Genomic DNA, 18,692 nt, shown 5'->3' on the forward strand with positions numbered 1-18,692 from the left:
TGGTTGAAATTTGACCTGAAATGACAATGTGGACAAACACAGGGACGTAAATAGCACTTAATTCATCTTTTTAATAAGTTTTTATTTTATTTTTTCCCTTATTTTTAATTATTTTAATATATTTTATGTATAAAGAAATAAAACTTATTAAATAAAAAGAAATAATAATATTATTTAAATAAATCATAGATTAGATAAATAAATTATTAATAGGTTAAATAAAAGTAAACATAGGTAATAAGGTAGATAATGAGACGGATATTTTGAATGATTTTTTGTTGGAGAGAAAAGTAGGTTTAAAATTGTTGGGGTTTAAAATGATGTGGCAAGCTGATGTGACAGATCTGGATTTTAGACGTGGTTTATTGTTGTGAATGCTCGAAATGAATGTATTTGATTATATCAATGACTGGTAATCTGATCATATCATATTACATAGATAATGTATGGGTTTATATCTTATGTATGGGTATATATAATATGTATATAACTAGTTGATGCCCCCGTCTGCGTTGCGGGGCGATGGCCGAATAATTCTCAATCAATTAAAAAAACACTATTATAGTTTTGTAACGATGATAAGACCGTAGGTCTGAGCTCAGGGCAAAACTGTAGTTTGTAAGGATTAATGAGCGAGTGTTAGGCAACTCTTTGACATGAAAAAAAATTAAATCCAGTCAACCAATTAAAAAAACATTTTTATAGTTTTGCTAAAAAAAAACTAAAAGAATAGCAATACTGTAATTTGAACTGAGGGCAAAGTTGTATTTCTTGACTTGGCTAAAATCGTAATTTGGCAAAAGTTAAAGTGATGGCAATACTATAAATTTGAACCAGAGACAAAATCGTAATTTTAAGCTGGGGACAAAACTATATTTTTAATTTGAACCGGAGCAAATCAAAATTTTGAACTAAGAGCAAAATCGTAATTTTGAATTAGGGGGGCAAAAGAATACTTTTATTTTGAACCGGGCAAAAACAAAATTTTAAACTGAAGGCGAAATCATAATTTTTAAAACGGGGTGGAAATGCAAAATCGTCATTTTTAGTTTGGGACAAAAGCAAAAATTTATTTTGAACTGGGGTCAATATTGTAATTGTAATCTAAGGATAAAATCATAATTTTGAACCGAGGACAAAGTTGTAATTTTGAGCGAGGGACTAAAAAATAAATTTATTTTGAACTGGAGGCAAAAACGTAATTTTATTTTAAATTAAGGACGAAACCGTAATTTTAAAACGAATATAAAATAATAAAACGGTTGGTCTAATAGGGAAGTGCCACGCAGCTGCGTGGCACTATTCCCCTAAGTTGCTTTTGTATATGTAGGACTGAGAGCAAAATCGTAATTTTGAATTAGGGGGTAAAAGCATACTTTTATTTTAAACCGGGCAAAAACATAAGTTTAAACTAAAGGCGAAATCATAATTTTTAAAACGAGGTGGAAATGCAAAATCATCATTTTTAGTTTGGGGCAAAAGCAAAAAAATTATTTTGAACTGGGGCCAATATTGTAATTGTAATCTGGGGATAAAATCATAATTTTGAACCGAGGACAAAGTCGTAATTTTGAGCGAAGGCGAAATCATAATTTTTAAAGCGGGGTGGAAATGCAAAATCGTCATTTTTAGTTTGTGGCAAAAGCAAAAATTCATTTTGAACTGGGGCCAATATTGTAATTGTAATTTGGGGATAAAATCGTAATTTTGAACCGAGGACAAAGTCGTAATTTTGAGCGAGGGACTAAAAAATAAATTTATTTTGAACCGGGCAAAAACGTAATTTTATTTTAAATTAAGGACGAAACCATAATTTTAAAACAAATATAAAATAATAAAACGGCCCCTAAGTTGCTTTTGTATATGTAGGAAATATTTTGAACATAGAGAACATATATGTAACCATATTGTATCATATAATATTAATTACATATCATATATAATACTATGTATGTATGTGTGTATATAAATATATGTATAAAACTGTTAGAAACTCATGAAACCTATCAATCTTTATGTATAATACCGTGAGTCATATCATGGGTTTCCAACTCACATTGTTACTATTCATTGTGTTTGTTATAGGATTCTCAAATGCTAACCATCTAAACTTGTTCAACACCTTTAAATCAGTTTTCAAACCAAAAGCCAATAACACGACATGGGCCGTTCTGGTTGCCGGTTCAAATGGATACGAAAACTATCGTCATCAGGTGAACATTTACTCATATTTTCGTTTGTCATTTCACGGTGTATTTGTATAAAATATTCAAGTAAATAGAAGCTAACGTCTTGTGTTTGTTATGAATATTTCAGGCAGACGTTTGTCATGCGTATCAAATCCTTAAAAAAGGCGGGTTAAAGGATGAAAACATAATTGTGTTTATGTATGATGATATTGCAAACCATCCAGAAAATCCTAGGCATGGTACCATAATTAACAGCCCCCAAGGGTCAGATGTGTACGCTGGTGTGCCAAAGGTACAAGAACACTGTCACAAGTATTATTAGTTATAGTTGAATGAGAATTGCTAATTAATTAGGTAGGCTGCGTTTGATACGAAGGAAAAGAACACGAAATGGAATGGATCATTCTAATGGAATAAAAAAACATGTTTGGTTATCATGTGGTAATGGAATACAGCATTCCACAACGAATGTAACTACTTCCAAATATAACAATTTTCATTCTTTGGTAAGGGAGTGATTTTTTTCATTCATTTAATAAATAGAAAGAAATATATTATTATTAGTATTATATTATATATGTATTGTTTTCGAGGGATGATGAATAGTAACTTTATTTTTATAATAATATATATTTTTTATTATTTTATTGTTTAATATATTATAATATAATAGTTTATTATTATATTTACTTTTAGTAACATATTTTTATTTTTTTAAAACATATATTTCCTTTACATTTTTTTAATAATTGTTTTTCTTTTCTTTTTTTGAACATATAATAATTTATCGATCAATTTGATACTTCTTTAATAAGCTACGTTTATAACTTTTTTCTAAGAAAACTTAAGTACATAGTTGTGCTTGATTTTTTCCCTGACATTCCGTTATAAGTTTTATTAAAAACGAGGTTATACTCATAATAAAGTATTTATTTGGTATTAAAAAACGGTGCAATAATAAACTAAATCGTTTTAATGGTTTGACTTTCTAAACAACATGCTTTATTTTAAAATCACGTTTGTTTTACATTATCATTTGCTCGGTTTCGCTGCAACGCGCGATATAAAAAACTAGTTATTATTGTTAGTGATATTAATTATTAATATTAATATCAATATTTTTATTATTAATTTTTTACCATTAATATATTATGATTATGATTATTGTTATTATTAGACAATTATATTTTGTGGATTTTAATAAATTATGTTACTTTATGTCGTCTTTTTTTGTTTATCAAACTGTATAAAGTAATTATTCATTCTATTCATTCTATTGACATACATAAGTAACCAAACATCACAATGCAATGAAATGATTCATTTCATTCCGTTCTCCATTACGTTTCTTTATTCGTTGCATTCTCTCGTTCATTCTATTAGCAATGAATATTGACCTTATATTGGACATGATGTGTCAAATAAGCGTGTTATACTATCTTTTTTAAGGAATTTTGAAAAAAAGTTATATTATTATCTAATATTTAGATGCCCGTTATTGTATAAATTGTCTTAATGTATGCTGTGTACGAGATGCAGTATCAACATGCGATTTTTTTAACATGCGATTTTGGTTTTTTTCAGCAACATGCGATTTTTTTTTAACATGCGATATTTTTTTTAACATGCGAGATTTCCTTTCTGGGGTTATAACATGTGAACTTGCCATAGCATACGCTTCCTACGTTAAGGCATTTTGTGCGATACACTTTGTTCAAAGTAAAAGAGAAAGTTATTTACAAACCATTCAGATTTAATAAATTAATTAATAGTTACTTTTATGATTAATTTGATTCAAAATTTTAACAAATAGACATCTGTCTATGGCTTTATAGCCTAGTGACATTTTAAGGGTGAGATAAGGCTTTGAGACCAATAGGTATTGAGTTCGATTCACACAAGGGGGTTTTCCCATATTGGGTTTCCTCCTGAATTGGTGTATAGACATTATGCCTAGTGGAGATGGATATGATCGAGTGGTTCCACTAATGGCATGATAATACTCCAGTGGTCCGTCAGTGATCAAAATTTATAGTTAAAAAAAAACAGAAACAAATAGACACCCAGATATTGATGGGCATAAATAATTTAGAGTGGTAGTTTAGATATTCTAGGCTCAAACATGTCAGTCGTTACTTATGCGAATCTTCTCTGTATCATTTCAATTGAATTGGATTTCCCAAATTAAAGTGTATTCTTTAGGGTAGAGGGTATAGTTAATCATTCTAAAATGATTAAGTGAAATCCTACCCAATAATATTATGTCATGTCAACTTCCCATTCCATTCCTCATTTTGTACTCAATCAGGGGTATGGTTAATCACCTAGGGTGTTTGAGTTATATATTTTTTGATTGGCTCTTCTCTCCTCTCTCCTCTCTCTCTCTCTCTCCTCCATCACTCTTCAATCCATTCGGTGACTATACACCGATTTTGGTATACTCTCACCCACTCACCGATCAAGTTAATCAAGTGGGTATGGTCACCGATCGGTGACTCCCATTCCCCGCTTAACTCACCGAACATTATACCCCCCACCCTTACAAGTTTACATCAATTTCAAGCGATCTAGTATGGCTGGCAAACTTTTTTTTGACGGTCTCACTTTGTACTTCTAGCCTCTTGTTAGGAATAATGTTTAATATAAAAAAACTTTATATATATTGTGTTAGGATTATACAGGAAAAAGTGTGACCACCTCGAATTTCTATGCTGTGCTTCTTGGCAACAAAACCGCGGTGAAAGGTGGAAGCGGGAAAGTGCTGGCTAGCAAACCTAAAGACAGGATCTTTGTGTTTTACGCCGATCATGGCGGCCCTGGAGTACTTGGTATTGTGTTTCCATGCTTTGTTATTTTCGAGCAAGATCAACACTTTGAATTTAATTTGTTCATTTCCTTGATGACATTATGTTAATTTCATTAGGGATGCCGAACATGCCTAATCTCTACGCTAATGATTTCATCAATGTTTTAAAAACAAAGCATGCGAGCGGAACATATGATGAGATGGTGAGTGAGACACATTTGCTCTTGCTTATCTTATAGTTAATTATCAGTTGTGGGAATCGATACAATCATTTGGATGGTGATCGTAGGTGATATATGTGGAAGCATGTGAAAGTGGAAGTATTTTCCAAGGTTTGTTACCAAAAAATCTGAACATTTATGTGACAACTGCCGCGAATCCGTACGAGAATAGTTGGGCCACATATTGTCCTGATATAGGAGAACCTACAGTACCTCCAGAGTTTTACACTTGCTTAGGTGACTTATACAGTGTTTCATGGATGGAAGACAGGTATATTGTCTAGCAGTTTGTTTAGCAACCTTCTCTTGTGTTAACAACTTAACATCATTTCCTTGTACTTCTTATTAAAGTTATTGATTTGGCCATATTTTTTACTTTTGGTTCTTAGTGACTTGGAAGATTTGAGGCTTGAAACCTTGGAACAACAATACTTGAATGTTGGTATTGTAGTTTAGTTTTGTTGATTTAAATTTAGTAGTATTGATTGAAAAAAAAATCACACAAATTTTTTAGGTAAAGAAGAGGATTGCGATTGACAAGGTGACAGGCTTCGGATCTCATGCAATGCAATACGGTACCCTAAGCATAAGCAAAGAGACTATATCAAATTATCAAGGTTCCGCTCCTAGGACAATCTCTACGGATCGATTTCAAACACGTGACTCCATGGGTGTTATCGACCAAAGAGATGCGGATCTTTATTCGATGTGGCAAAGGGTATGTATTCTCAATATATAGGAAAATACATGACATTTGAATATGATAGTGGATAATGTTATCTCTTATTATCTACAGTACAAGAAATCAGCTGAAGAAACACAACAGAAGGAAAACCTACTCCAGAAAATCAAGGAAATAACGGCATATAGGGCACATTTGGATAGCAGTGTCGATATGATCAAACGGTATTTATTAGGCAGTGGAGATGGACCAGTGAGAGGTGACAGATCGGCCCTTGTGGATGATTGGGACTGTCTGAAATTTATGGTGAAGAAAACTTGCAATTTCTCATTTAATTATTGTACAATAATCTTATTTGTTGAGTCTTTTGGTGGGTTGTTAATTTCTTGAAGTTGTTAATTGATTCAGGTTCGAACATTTGAGACACACTGTGGATCCTTGACTCAGTATGGCTTGAAACATACTCGAACATTTGCAAACATATGCAACAATGGTGTTACGAAGAAGGCCATGGATGAAGCTTCAAAGAAATCGTGTAGCTCGATTAAAATGGGACAATGGGATCCTTTGATCGTCGGCTATAGTTCTTGATCCAAAAATGAGAAAACCAGTGGTAGATTTGAGGAATAAAGAAATGGTTGTTTAATTAAACTTATGACCTTTACATTTGCAATAACAATGGTAACATTATATAAAACCCAGAAATTTAAAATCTTAATAACAAATTTGAGGTCATGGATAATATATTTTCTCGTATTAAAATATTTTGCAAGCCCGAAAAACAATGTGGGTATAAATAATATAAATTTTTAAGTTTATTTTTTTAATATTATTTCATATTTCATTTATTTTATTTTTTTAACAGCTTTTCTTCTTTAACTATTTATTTTTTTTAAATACATAGTTATGTTTAACCTTTTTTTCTTAACATTTCAATATAAATTTGATTGAAATAGAGTTGTATATAAAATAAAGCTTTTCTTGGTACCGTAAACGAGTTTGGTACTTTGGTAGATCTAATTGTAGATACACATATATAAAATTCCCAATGTATCGCGCGAGACAACTTTAACTATGTTTTTTTGGTATTTCACCATAAATTTTATTGAAAATAGAGTTGTATTCAAAATAAAGCATTTTTAAGTATTGTAAACGGTTTTTACACGTGTTTTGAAAGTTTCGATTGTAGATATATATATATATATATATATATATATATATATATATATATATATATATATATATATATATATATATATACAAAATTCTCGCACATACCAACTAGTTTAATATACAATTACAAGTAGATAACTAACTAAAAGCCTAAACTAACAAAATCGATGTGTGTGTTTTTACAATTACAGATTGCAAACAAATCACAAAAATAGAGGAATTAATTTGAACCAGAGGTAACCCACCTCTATTTGTCCAAACGTGTGCCCCCTTAAGACATTTTTGTCCATATATGTGTTATGAGCCCATAACTTCAACTGTAGTGAAAACTATGGCGAATTTACTTGTGCCATTTCATAGACCACTTGCTTCTATCTAATTTGTTCAGTAATCTCAATTTTTGGTGCATCTTGTGCCACTCTTGAATACAAGGGGGTTGATTGTAGATATTGTTTTTTTTAACGGCCAACAGAATCAATGCCGAGCACTCTCAGGGCACCCACTAGACCAAACGGAGTACTCTAAGTGTAACCCGGGTCCACCACCAATTCCGGGGAAAACCCATTTGGCTCAAGGATCCAACTCAGGTTTCCCTGGGTCTCCTATCATTGTCCACCAAGGCACCAATGTCTCACTCTGCACCAAGTGGGAATTGACTTTGTCAATTCCTCATGTAAGTTATTGTTAAGAGTTTGGCTGATTCAACTGATTCAGATCGCTACCAGTCCTAATCCAATATAGACTGGGTGATTCATATAGAAATTTGCTGTGTTTAGGAAGGTGAAATACTCTGATAGTCAATTGATGGTGAATTTGGGCTGGTGGGAATGAATGGGTTTGTAATTAACCCAGATATTTCATGCAATCATCAATTGTAGCTTTACTGGTTTGTCTTTAGATTCTAGGCGCCCATCTTTAATAAAATCTTTGTTAAAAAATCTTATAAAATAAGTAACACTTTTTCAAGGTGTGAAGTATAATCAATTTCAAATACATTATTAAACAGATGTCATATATAGCTGATTATTGAAAGAATTAGTGCCGGGTCCTAAAAATCATATGAATAATAAAAATGCCGTTGAAATTCAGGATTGGTTTGTTATATGTGAATAGATTGATACCCTTTTTAAAATAAATCAATGTGAATGGAATTTCATTATGGGGCAAATACATAATTAGAAGTAATACTCATGACCACACCTTAATAAGATCTCTTTGTGGGACAGTATATAAAGTCATTGCAAATCATGTATAGACCTTTCAGACAATCTTTCATGTTTGAACTTTTTTTTTTTGAACGGTCAACAAATCTTTCAAATTGGCTAGTGGTGAAATTCACCACATCGGGATACACTCGCCTCTGAACCGGGGAAAACCCTCACCTAGGGCCGAAGCCCGTGAAACCCGCTCAGTTAAAAGGTTCCATTTGGAAGAGCTTAAAGAGCTTAGGTGCATGTAAACCCCACCCCCAACCCAAAGGAACTCTTGAGAGAAAGCAACAATTAAAACATGGCACAGTTGGCTAGTTCTCCACATGTATGTGCTTGCTATTAATTGGACAAACTAAAGCGCTACTCAATTTTTTGCTTTCTAGAGCTAAAACAGTGAGTAGAATACATACTTCACTAAGTGGACTTTTTAACTAACTAAAGTTAAAGTGCATGTAGATGTCAAGTTAGTTTACAGGTTAACTTAATTATTATACGTTCTAGAAACACAATAATGAAGATGATTATATATCATATTTTACCAAATTTCCATTGTTTAAAAAACTGGCTCGATATTTGTATAAACTTTTCTTGGTAATCATCACCGATTTCATTGTGAAGTCGAGTATTTGTAGGTTTTATAGTTTGTTATAAATACATGAATATCTTTTAGAATTGTGTATGTATACACTGTTAGCTTAATACATATTTGTGGTTCTCTGTACTCCAAATCTTTGATCGGAAAATTCTTATAGAAAGCAAGAACGAGTATCATAAAACATGTTTTTTTAATTACCAAAGACCTTCCTTATATAGATAGAGAATCATCACAACATTTTGTTGAACCGTCATAGCTTTACATGAATGTGTATGTCAGTTCGCGGTTAAACTATAATCAGCTATATATTCGTTTACATCATCAAGAAATTGCTAGTATAAAGTTGGTTACTTTTGATCACCAAAGTTATTGTTAATAACCATTTACCACTGATCACAATTGTTATTGCTCATAGAAACTTGGTTACTTTTAAAGATATTTGTTTGAGCCTACAAATCGAGCATGGGGTCTCACTGGAAGCACAGTCTCTCTATTCCTACGGGGTAGAGGTAAGGCTGTCTACATCTTACCCTCCTCATACCCTATCTTTGCTTTGCTATTGGTGGGATTTACTGAGTATGATGATGATGTTTGAGCCTGCAGGCGCTAACTCAAACAAAAGGCTATTGTTAAGAATTTTCAGGTCCTCTTCTTGTGTGTAACTGTGTACGGCGACCACGTAATGATAAATATTCAACACAAAACATCATCAACGAATAAGGTGACAAAGGAGATAATAACTCATTCTTTATTTGGATAAAGAATAGGACTAAATCCTTTTCCCTGGTAGCGATAAAAGTCAGACGAGATTTGAATGGGCATATATCCAGGTCCCATATTGTGTTGTAAAACCAGCCCAAATTCCGGTTCATTCCTAGGTTTTCTGAGGCCCTAAGCGAACTAAAAAGTGAAAGCCCTTTTGCAAAATTATCATTTTCAACATATTTAGTAAAAAATTCCACCTTCTTTACCCGGACTTGGGACAAGCAATTAAAAACAAAAAAAAAATTATAATTGGTGTAGTTAAATTTTTTTTAAGTTACATGTTTTATAGATATAATAATTGGCGTAGTATATGTTCAAATAAAAAATATTTTTCTAACTTTCATTCAGGCAAATTGTTTGATGAAATTATCGTAATCAAGCTATTCTAAAAATAGTTTTTCGATTGATATAATAGCTAGCTAATGAGTAGGTCTTTCAATTTGGGTAATGGACTAATGGGTTGTTTCAGTTGTAAGCATTTTTAGTGGGTTGTTTAATGTATCATCTCTGTAATAACTGAGTCTAGTATAAAGAAAGCACACCAAATTTAACAGATCTTTTAATTTGGGTGGCCTAGACCTGGGCCTAGGGTCTAAAGCCCTTTGGGCCGGCACCCGATACTTGTTGGGTATATGTAGGAGTTACTCGTCAAGTAACATGCATACCTGTAGAGATTAGGTATATACCGGTTAGTTTGTTAAAATCTACCCGTGAGAATTTCTAGATTCATTGTTTATTCTTAACATTATAGTTTTCATATAACTAGTTTTTTTACTATCGTTGCGTTCCGACGAACGTATTTTGTTGTTTAGTATGTGTTTACATGTGTTTTGAAATCACTACGAGCGCGTTGCGCACGGAAACCGCTGACAAGAATAAAAAGAAAATATAGAAAAAAACACTAAAAGAAAATCAACCAAAAAAGTTGTATGGTAATAATGTTGTTCGTATGAAACCTGTGGTCAGAAATGAGCAAATGATACTGGGTACCGGTACCAAATTTCCCGAACCGAAAGATCTTAAGTACCAATTCGGTACGACTTTTGGCATTCCTGGTACTGATTCGCTGCCGTTCTTTACCTTCATATATAGGTACCGTAATTGGTATTTTCGGTACCAGTACCGATTCGGTATTGGTTGTCACCAAGCTCATCCCTACCCCCTGAAACTAAAAAAAGAAATCATTAAAAGTTGAAGAAAATAAAAAAAAAAAGTTGCACGATACCGTTGTTATTCATACGACACTCGTGATCAGGGATACGTAAATGGTATCGGGTAGTAGTACCGAATTTCCCGAACTAAAGAATTCTCAAAATCAATTCGATACCGACTTTTGGTATTTTTTGTACCAGGCTGGTGTAGGTTTTTACCTTTATGTACTGATAACCATACTGATATCTTTTATACCAGTACCGGTTGACAAAAACTTATCTAACTTAAAAAGTAAAGAAGATAATAAAACTATTAAACAACATATATATTGTTATAACTTTAATGTTCAAATGATTGTATTATTCAATTCATTCAAACATATACAAAAAGGGGTGGCCAGGAATAGTGTTTTTGTGGGACTGGCTGAGTTGGGCGGCCACTGTCACCCACAATTTTTTTATTTTTTTTCTAAATTATGATTTTGCCCCGTTTATATTTATAAGGCAAATTATATTTAAATAATCTCAACTCACTGTTATTGGCCAATAATAATCTCAAGTCATTTAATCACCAATAATAATTCGAACTATTCATTTTTCTTTGTAAAATACTCCCAGTTAAAAAAACACTAACTAGGTTAAAAATTTGCTGATCTGGCATCTGATATGGCCCTTTTAGCTGATGTGTCATATGACGTGGCAGTTGATGTGGTATTTTTTGATGACGTGGCAGCTGATGTGGCAGTCTACGTGGCATTTTTGATGACGTGACAGCTGATGTGCAGTTGATGTGACATTTTTTGATGACGTGGCAACTGATGTGGCAGGTGACGTGGCAAGCCATATCAGCTAATTTTTAACCTAATTAGTGTTTTTTTAACTGGGAGTATTTTACAAACAAAAGTGAATAGTTCGGATTATTATTGGTGATTAAATGAGTTGGGATTATTATTGGCCAATAACAGTGAGTTGGGATTATTTAAATCCAATTTGCCTATTTATAATCATGCATTACACTCTCCTATTGGCTCAACAAATTTACGATTTTATCCCATTTTAAAATTACGATTTTACCATTAATTCAAAATTATGCTTTTACCCCCACTTAAAAATAAATTTACGCTTTTCCTCCCAGCTAAAAATTTTCAATTTTGCCCTCGGTTCAAAATTTCGATTTGGTCCCGTTTAAATTTACATTTTTGCCATTAGTTATTCCCTCTCGCAGCCAAGTTACAATTTTGCCTTCAATTTCCTTATAATAATGATCTTGCCATCTGTTCAAAATTATGTTTTCCCCATTTAAAAATAAATTTACGCTTTCGCTCTCAGCTAAAAATTTTAAGTTTGCCCTCGGTTTAAATTTACGATTTTGCCCCGTTTAAATTTACAGTTTTGCCGTTAGTTTTTTTCTCTCACAGCTAAGTTACAATTTCGCCCTCAACTTAAATTTACATTTTCTCCATCGTTTTTGTTTGTTTTTCTGGTTAAATTACAATTTTGCCCCCATTGTAAAATTATAGTCATGCTGGCAGCTGCCTGACATTCCCCCATCGGTCCATTTAATTTACGATTTTATCCCTTAAACAAAATTATGATTTCCCCTCTGTTCAAAGTTACGTTTTCCCCCATCATTTTAGTTTTTCTAGCAAAATGATAAAAGTTTTTTGTTTTAATTGGTTGACTCAGTTTAATTTTTTTTTCGTCTGAATGTGCTGCCTAACACTCACTCATTAGTCCTGAAAAATTACAGTTTTGCCCTGAGCCCAAAATTATGGTCTTATTATCGTTTTAGTTTTTTTCCTAGCAAAATTATCGCAATGTTTTTTAATTGATTGAGAATTATTCGGTCATCGCCCCGCAATGCAAGCGGGGCATCAACTAGTTATTAATACATAGGGCAATTTGAAGTTTTGTAAGAATTACAAAATCTGAAATAAGATAAATTACTTATGTGTCATCATCACTATAAATATCTAAAAATATATAAAATGCATTATGATATTAATTCAAAAAGATGAGTTTACTTCAATACAAATAATATTACTAAATACATATTTTTAAAGAGAAGTTTTTTATTTTTATTTTTCACAAAACTAAACTACGTAAATATACTATTACTATACCATGGTTAAAGGAAAATTAAACATAATTTAAAACTAAAAAGTTTCTAAGTGTATGTTTCGGGTTATGATGTATTTGTTTTCGGATAATTGGGTCAGTTATCATCTAATCTTATACCTGCAGCAATTTAAAACTAGTCATACCTGAATACATGTTCCAAATGTTTTGGGGTTTCGGGTTTGTGCTTTTGTTCAGGTTTGATTACAATCTCTCTTTCCGGAATTTGACGGGTTGGTGTTAATTTCCGTTTGTAAGGGTCTGGCTTGGCCATGCCAATGTATTATTTGTATATTCTGGCTTCTTCTTAATTCATAAATAAATTCTCATTCCCCGTCAGGGAAAAAAAGCCATGCAATGAAAGATTACATCCAAATTTTCATCATTTTCTATACGTAATGTGCACACAAACTTTTGTTTTACTTTTTTTAACCACCTAATTCACCAAATTAATCATGATTAGAATTTCAAAGGTTGACTTGACCAGCCACATGTAGATAATTAAGCTCGCTTTTGGTTGGGTTGGATTTTTAATTTTTGTTCAAGACCAAATCTAATATGCAGGCTGTTGGTAATATTAAATTGCAGAAAATTTGAATTATGTATAAATATAGAGTAAATTACAAGTTTTGTCATTTATGTTTACATCAAATTGCAGGCGCTGTCCTTTAGCACAAAAGTTTACGAGTTTTGTTCTTAACATTTCAAAATATTGCACGTTATGTCCTTTAAGCCAATCCCAATTAGATTTTTTGGTTAAATATGGTCATGTGCAAGGCACATGAGGGTATTCTTGTCATTTTATATTCCCAGGGACTATTGAGTAAATTAAATATAACAAGGGACTTTTGTGTAAAATATAAAAAAATAAAAACCTTTAATCTCTCTCTAAACTCATCTCTCTCTGTTCTCTAAACTCATCATCAGGAGATCCCTAATATGTCGTTTTCCTTTCAAATTCGTCCAATGAAGCCATCAGTTGGTGGAATTCTCCCACCATCTAAATCTCCAGATCCTCCACACCTCACTAATTCGTCTCAATTTGCCCCCTTGGTCATCCCCAGCCGCCATGTTACCTCTGCGAACCCTAATCCCCCACCTTCCTCGTATGGAAATGGAGTGCTATTGATAATGCGCCTTCCTCATCTATAACCGGGAACAGGGAGGTGATGGTGGTTCAGTCCTGCAGTGGGTGGGGTGGGTGGTGATAGTGAAGGTTGTGGGGAGGTGGGAGGTGATGGTGGTTCAGTTCATGTTTACAAAGACTGATGATCGAATTTTCGTCGATTTCAGTTCGTCTTTGTAGGTTGTTTGAAGGTCGTCCATGGCAGTTTTTTTGGGAAATTTTGATCTTTGTTTTGATGTTTGGGTGTTTGAGAAAGTGATAAAGTTTTGATCTTTGTTTTGTTGTTTTCTTTGATCTTTAAAAATCTTGATTCTTTTTAATTTTTTTTTTGTGGGAAATTTTTTTAATGTTTGGGTGTTAAGACAAAATTTGTTGAATTCTTGATAATCTTTTTGTTGTTTTCTTTGATCTTTAAGAATCTTTATTTTTCTGGTGAGAAATGTTTAGTTGATATTTGGGTGTTAATGTTCTTGATGGAAGCTGCAAGATTTTCTTGAAACAGCTAGCCCAATGATTCAGATTCTGTTATACCTTTTTTGGGATCTCTTTTTTAATATAAAAATTATCTTGTGAGGGAAATTACCATTTTACCCTCATGTGCATTGCACATGACAATTTTTAACTGAGATTTCTAACCAGGTTTGGCCTAAAGGACAAAACGTGCAAGATTTTGAAAGGTTAAGGACACCGCCTGTAAACTTTTGGTCAAAAGGACAACGCCTGCAATTTGATGTAAATATAAAGGACAAAACTTGTAATTTGGATTTTAAATAAAATATCAAGAGACAATATGCAGTTGTGCAGAAAACGAATTTTAAATACGTAATCTATGCCTATATTTAATGATCTATATGTATTGAATCTTATATGTCTTAGTATAACAAATTTGTAATTAACTAGTTTTTGCCTCGCCCCCGTTGCGAGGCACTAAGCATGGCCGGCCCTGGGGTGGGCGATGAGGACCACCGGCCAGGGTCCGATATTTCGGAAGGCACGTTTTTTATGAAAAAAACCCGATATGTATATGTAAAATATTTTTTTAATCGTGTACATCCATACAAACACCAACAAAGGCCCCCTTACAAAACTATTCTTATGGTTTAGATTCGTTATTAACCCCTTTAACATTAGGTTTATATCTTTGATGAGCCAAATACCCAATATCATTAAGGCCTAAAGGCACATTTTTTCGAGCTCGAATAGGGTACATGAATTCTGAGGACCGGTCCTGACACTAAGCCAAATATTTCTCTCCCATAACGGGTTAGGATATAATAGGAAGTTTTTTTTGCTAGGAAGGCTAGGAAGTAATCTTGACCATTAATTGATTTAATCAAGGGCTAAGATTAAATGAGAGAAATTGAAGAGAATAAAAGAGGCGTGTGCATTGTGTAAGGAAATTGTAGTCAATCCATGTAACACCTCGAAATTTTGTGTCCAATAATGCGTTGACACGTGTCATAAGTTTACACGGGGTATTAAACATTAAATAAAGGACTAAAGTTGACAAACCTTGAAAGTATGTAAATTCGAGGGTTAAAAATGTCAAAGAGGGGTAAATATACTGTATAGTAACCCTAAATGATGCTCGTACCTTCAAACGAATAAATCATGGATCGTACGGAGCGAAACGCGAGAGAAAGTGAGAGATTACAAGCTACAGGGGTTAATTGTGTCAACATGTTTAATGTATACCTCTGAGTGACCCTTTGACGAACCCAAGGCTTTGTAACAGTAAAATAAGCTCACTAGAATATACGATATAAATTTCGCGAAGTTCCGTTTTAAAACAAGAAAGTTATGATCAAATTCGTATGCGAGGGGTTAAGAGCGTCAACAATAAAAGTTAAGGCTTTTCGGATAGTAATTAAACTAACCGGGGACTTAACAATACGGGTAAAAGTCACGAGGTCCTTAATTGTAAATAATCGAGGGCCAAATCGCAAAGTTACCCCTTCGAAACCGAAAGGCCAGGTTAATGATTACAAAAGATTTGAAAATCTTGGAAATCAGACCTCAGGCGGGCCGCGTGAGTGAAACCATCAAGCTGATGCGGGCCGCGAGCCACCTGCAGATTCGTTTGCTGACATTAAGATTGTGAAATCAGATATCATCCCGGCAAGGCGAATGTAGTCGCTGATGCCCTGAGTAGAAAGGAAAGGGTGAAACCCATCCGAATCAATGCCAAGAGCATTGAAGTGAAGAATAATTTGATTGAAAGGTTGTTAGCTGCACAGAGAGAAGCTGTGTTGGAAGCTAACTATCCTAAAGAAAAGCTAGGAGTAACTGAGGAGCAGTTGACTCTTAGCAAGGACGGAATTTTACGATTAAATGGACGAATATGGGTTCCAATTTATGGAGGACTACGAGATGTTATCCTCCAGGAAGCCCATAGTTCCAAATATTCTGTTCACCCGGGAGCTGATAAGATGTATCAGGATCTAAAGGCAAATTATTGGTGGATAGGCTTGAAAAAGTCTGTAGCCGCTTATGTAGCCAAATGCTTGACTTGTGCGCAAGTCAAAGCTGAGCATCAAAAGCCGTCGGGCTTGCTACAACAGCCTGAACTTCCCGAATGGAAGTGGGAATGTGTAACTATGGATTTTATTACCAAGTTACCCAAGACGAGGAAAGGAAATGATACAATATGGGTTATAGTCGATAGACTGACTAAATCAGCGCATTTCTTACCCATCAAGGAGTCGTATAGCTCCGACATGTTAGCCCAGTTATACGTCGATAAGATTGTAGCCTTACATGGCATACCTGTGTCTATTATCTCTGTCAGAGATACTAGATACACGTCACATTTCTGGAAAAGTTTCTAGCAATCTTTGGCACACGTTTGAATTTTAGTACGGCTTACCATCCTCAGACGGACGGTCAGAGTGAGCATACTATTCAAACGTTGGAAGACATGCTACGTGCATGTGCTATCGATTTGGGTGGGAGTTGGGATAAGAACCTACCATTAATCGAATTCTCCTACAACAATAGCTACCATACCAGCATAAAGGCTGCGCCTTTCGAGGCATTATACGGTAGAAAGTGTAGATCACCTGTCTGTTGGGCGGAAGTTGGAGATGTCCAATTATCAGGACCAGAGATAGTCTTCGAGACGACGGACAAGATTGTCCAAATTCGAGACCGTCTCAAAGCTACCCGAGATAGGCAGAAGAGTTACGCGGATCCAAAGCGTAAGGATTTTCACTTCGAAGTAGGTGAAAAAGTGTTACTTAAAGTATCACCCTGGAAGGGGGTGATGCGTTTCAGTAAGAAAGGCAAACTAAGCCCGAGATACATAGGACCTTTCGAGGTTATCGAACGTGTCGGGTTAGTTGCCTATAAGTTAAACTTACCGGAGGAGCTCAATGGAATTCACAATGTGTTCCACATCTGCAATCTGAAAAAGTGCTTTGCTGACGAATCACTGGTAATACCCCGTACAGATGTGCATATAGATGAGAGCTTGAAATTTGTGGAGAAACCTTTGTCGATTGAAGATCGACAGGTAAAGAAGCTTCGAAGGAAGCATGTACCTATTGTTAAGGTCAAATGGGATGCCCGTAGAAGTCCCCAATTCACGTGGGAGGTTGAATCCACGATGAAATAGAAATACCCTTATTTATTTCAGTAAATCTCGGGTCGAGATTTATTTTAAGGGGGTGAGGATGTAACACCTCGAAATTTTGTGTCCAATGATGTATAGACACGTGTCTTGAGTTTACACGTGGTATTTAAATACTAAATAAAGGACTAAAGTTGACAAACCTTGAAAGTATGTAAATTCGATGGTTAAAAATGTCAACGAAGGGTAAATATACTGTATAGTAACCCTGAATGATGCTCGTACCTTCAAACGAATAAATCATGGATCGTACGGAGCGAAACGCGGAAGAAAGTGAGAGATTACAAGCTACAGGGATTAATTGTGTCAACATGTTTAATTTATACCTCTGAGTGACCCTTTGACGAACCCGAGGCTTTGTAACAGTAAAATACGCTCACTAGAATATACGATATAAATTTCGCGAAGTTCCGTTTTAATACGAGAAAGTTATGATCAAATTCGTATGAGAAGGGTTAAAAGCGTCAACAATAAAAGTTAAGGCTTTTCGGATAGTTATTAAACTAACCAGGGACTTAACAATGCGGGAAAAAGGCACGAGGCCCTTAGTGGTAAATAATCGAGGGCCAAATCGCAAAGTTACCCCTTCGAAACCGAAAGGTCAGGTTAATCATTACAAAAGATTTGAAAATCTTGGAAATCAGGTCTAATGCGGGCCGCGAGCCACCTGCTGATTCGTTTTCTGACATTAGGATTCAGGCGGCCCGCGTAAAGGTTGCCTGATCCTAATGCGGGCCGCGTGAAGGTCCCAGATGCAGAATTTTGTTTGAGCTTGTAAACGAGCATTGAGGCATTAATTGAAGCATGGGCGCCCTCTACATGTCCCCTAGCACCTTAGGACACCTGCTGATCATCCATGAGCAATCCTAGAGTGAGTTGTAATGATCTTGAGCATGGAAATTCACTATAAAAGGCATGGTAGTGTTCCATTGTGAAACACACCTCAAACCTGCCTTCTGATCATTCCTGGAGCTCTCAAGCCTTCTCCTAACATTCTTTGTCGTGCACCAAGCTTCTGTAAGTGTGT

General features: G+C 34.4%; 1 protein-coding gene across 1 annotated transcript; it reads left to right on the forward strand.

Moving 5' to 3' along the window:
- Positions 1-2,039: 2,039 nt before the first annotated feature.
- On the forward strand, positions 2,040-6,489 carry LOC110932509 (vacuolar-processing enzyme). Its single transcript, XM_022175838.1, has 9 exons — positions 2,040-2,213; positions 2,317-2,481; positions 4,861-5,017; positions 5,113-5,198; positions 5,285-5,487; positions 5,606-5,654; positions 5,731-5,934; positions 6,013-6,204; positions 6,307-6,489. Exons 1-9 carry the CDS (start codon positions 2,040-2,042, stop codon positions 6,487-6,489), a joined length of 1,413 nt encoding a protein of 470 aa, XP_022031530.1.
- The last annotated feature ends 12,203 nt before the right edge of the window (positions 6,490-18,692 follow it).

Source organism: Helianthus annuus, chromosome 3 (genome assembly GCF_002127325.2).
Source record: "Helianthus annuus cultivar XRQ/B chromosome 3, HanXRQr2.0-SUNRISE, whole genome shotgun sequence".
Classification (NCBI taxonomy): Eukaryota; Viridiplantae; Streptophyta; class Magnoliopsida; order Asterales; family Asteraceae; genus Helianthus; species Helianthus annuus.

Coding starts and splice junctions, on each gene's coding strand:
- LOC110932509 (XM_022175838.1), top strand. CDS start 2,040: ATGGGTTTCCAACTCACATTGTTACTATTCATTGTGTTTGTTATAGGA. Junction 5,018..5,112: donor TGGCGGCCCTGGAGTACTTG/GTATTGTGTTTC, acceptor TAATTTCATTAG/GGATGCCGAACATGCCTAAT. Junction 5,199..5,284: donor GCGGAACATATGATGAGATG/GTGAGTGAGACA, acceptor TGGTGATCGTAG/GTGATATATGTGGAAGCATG.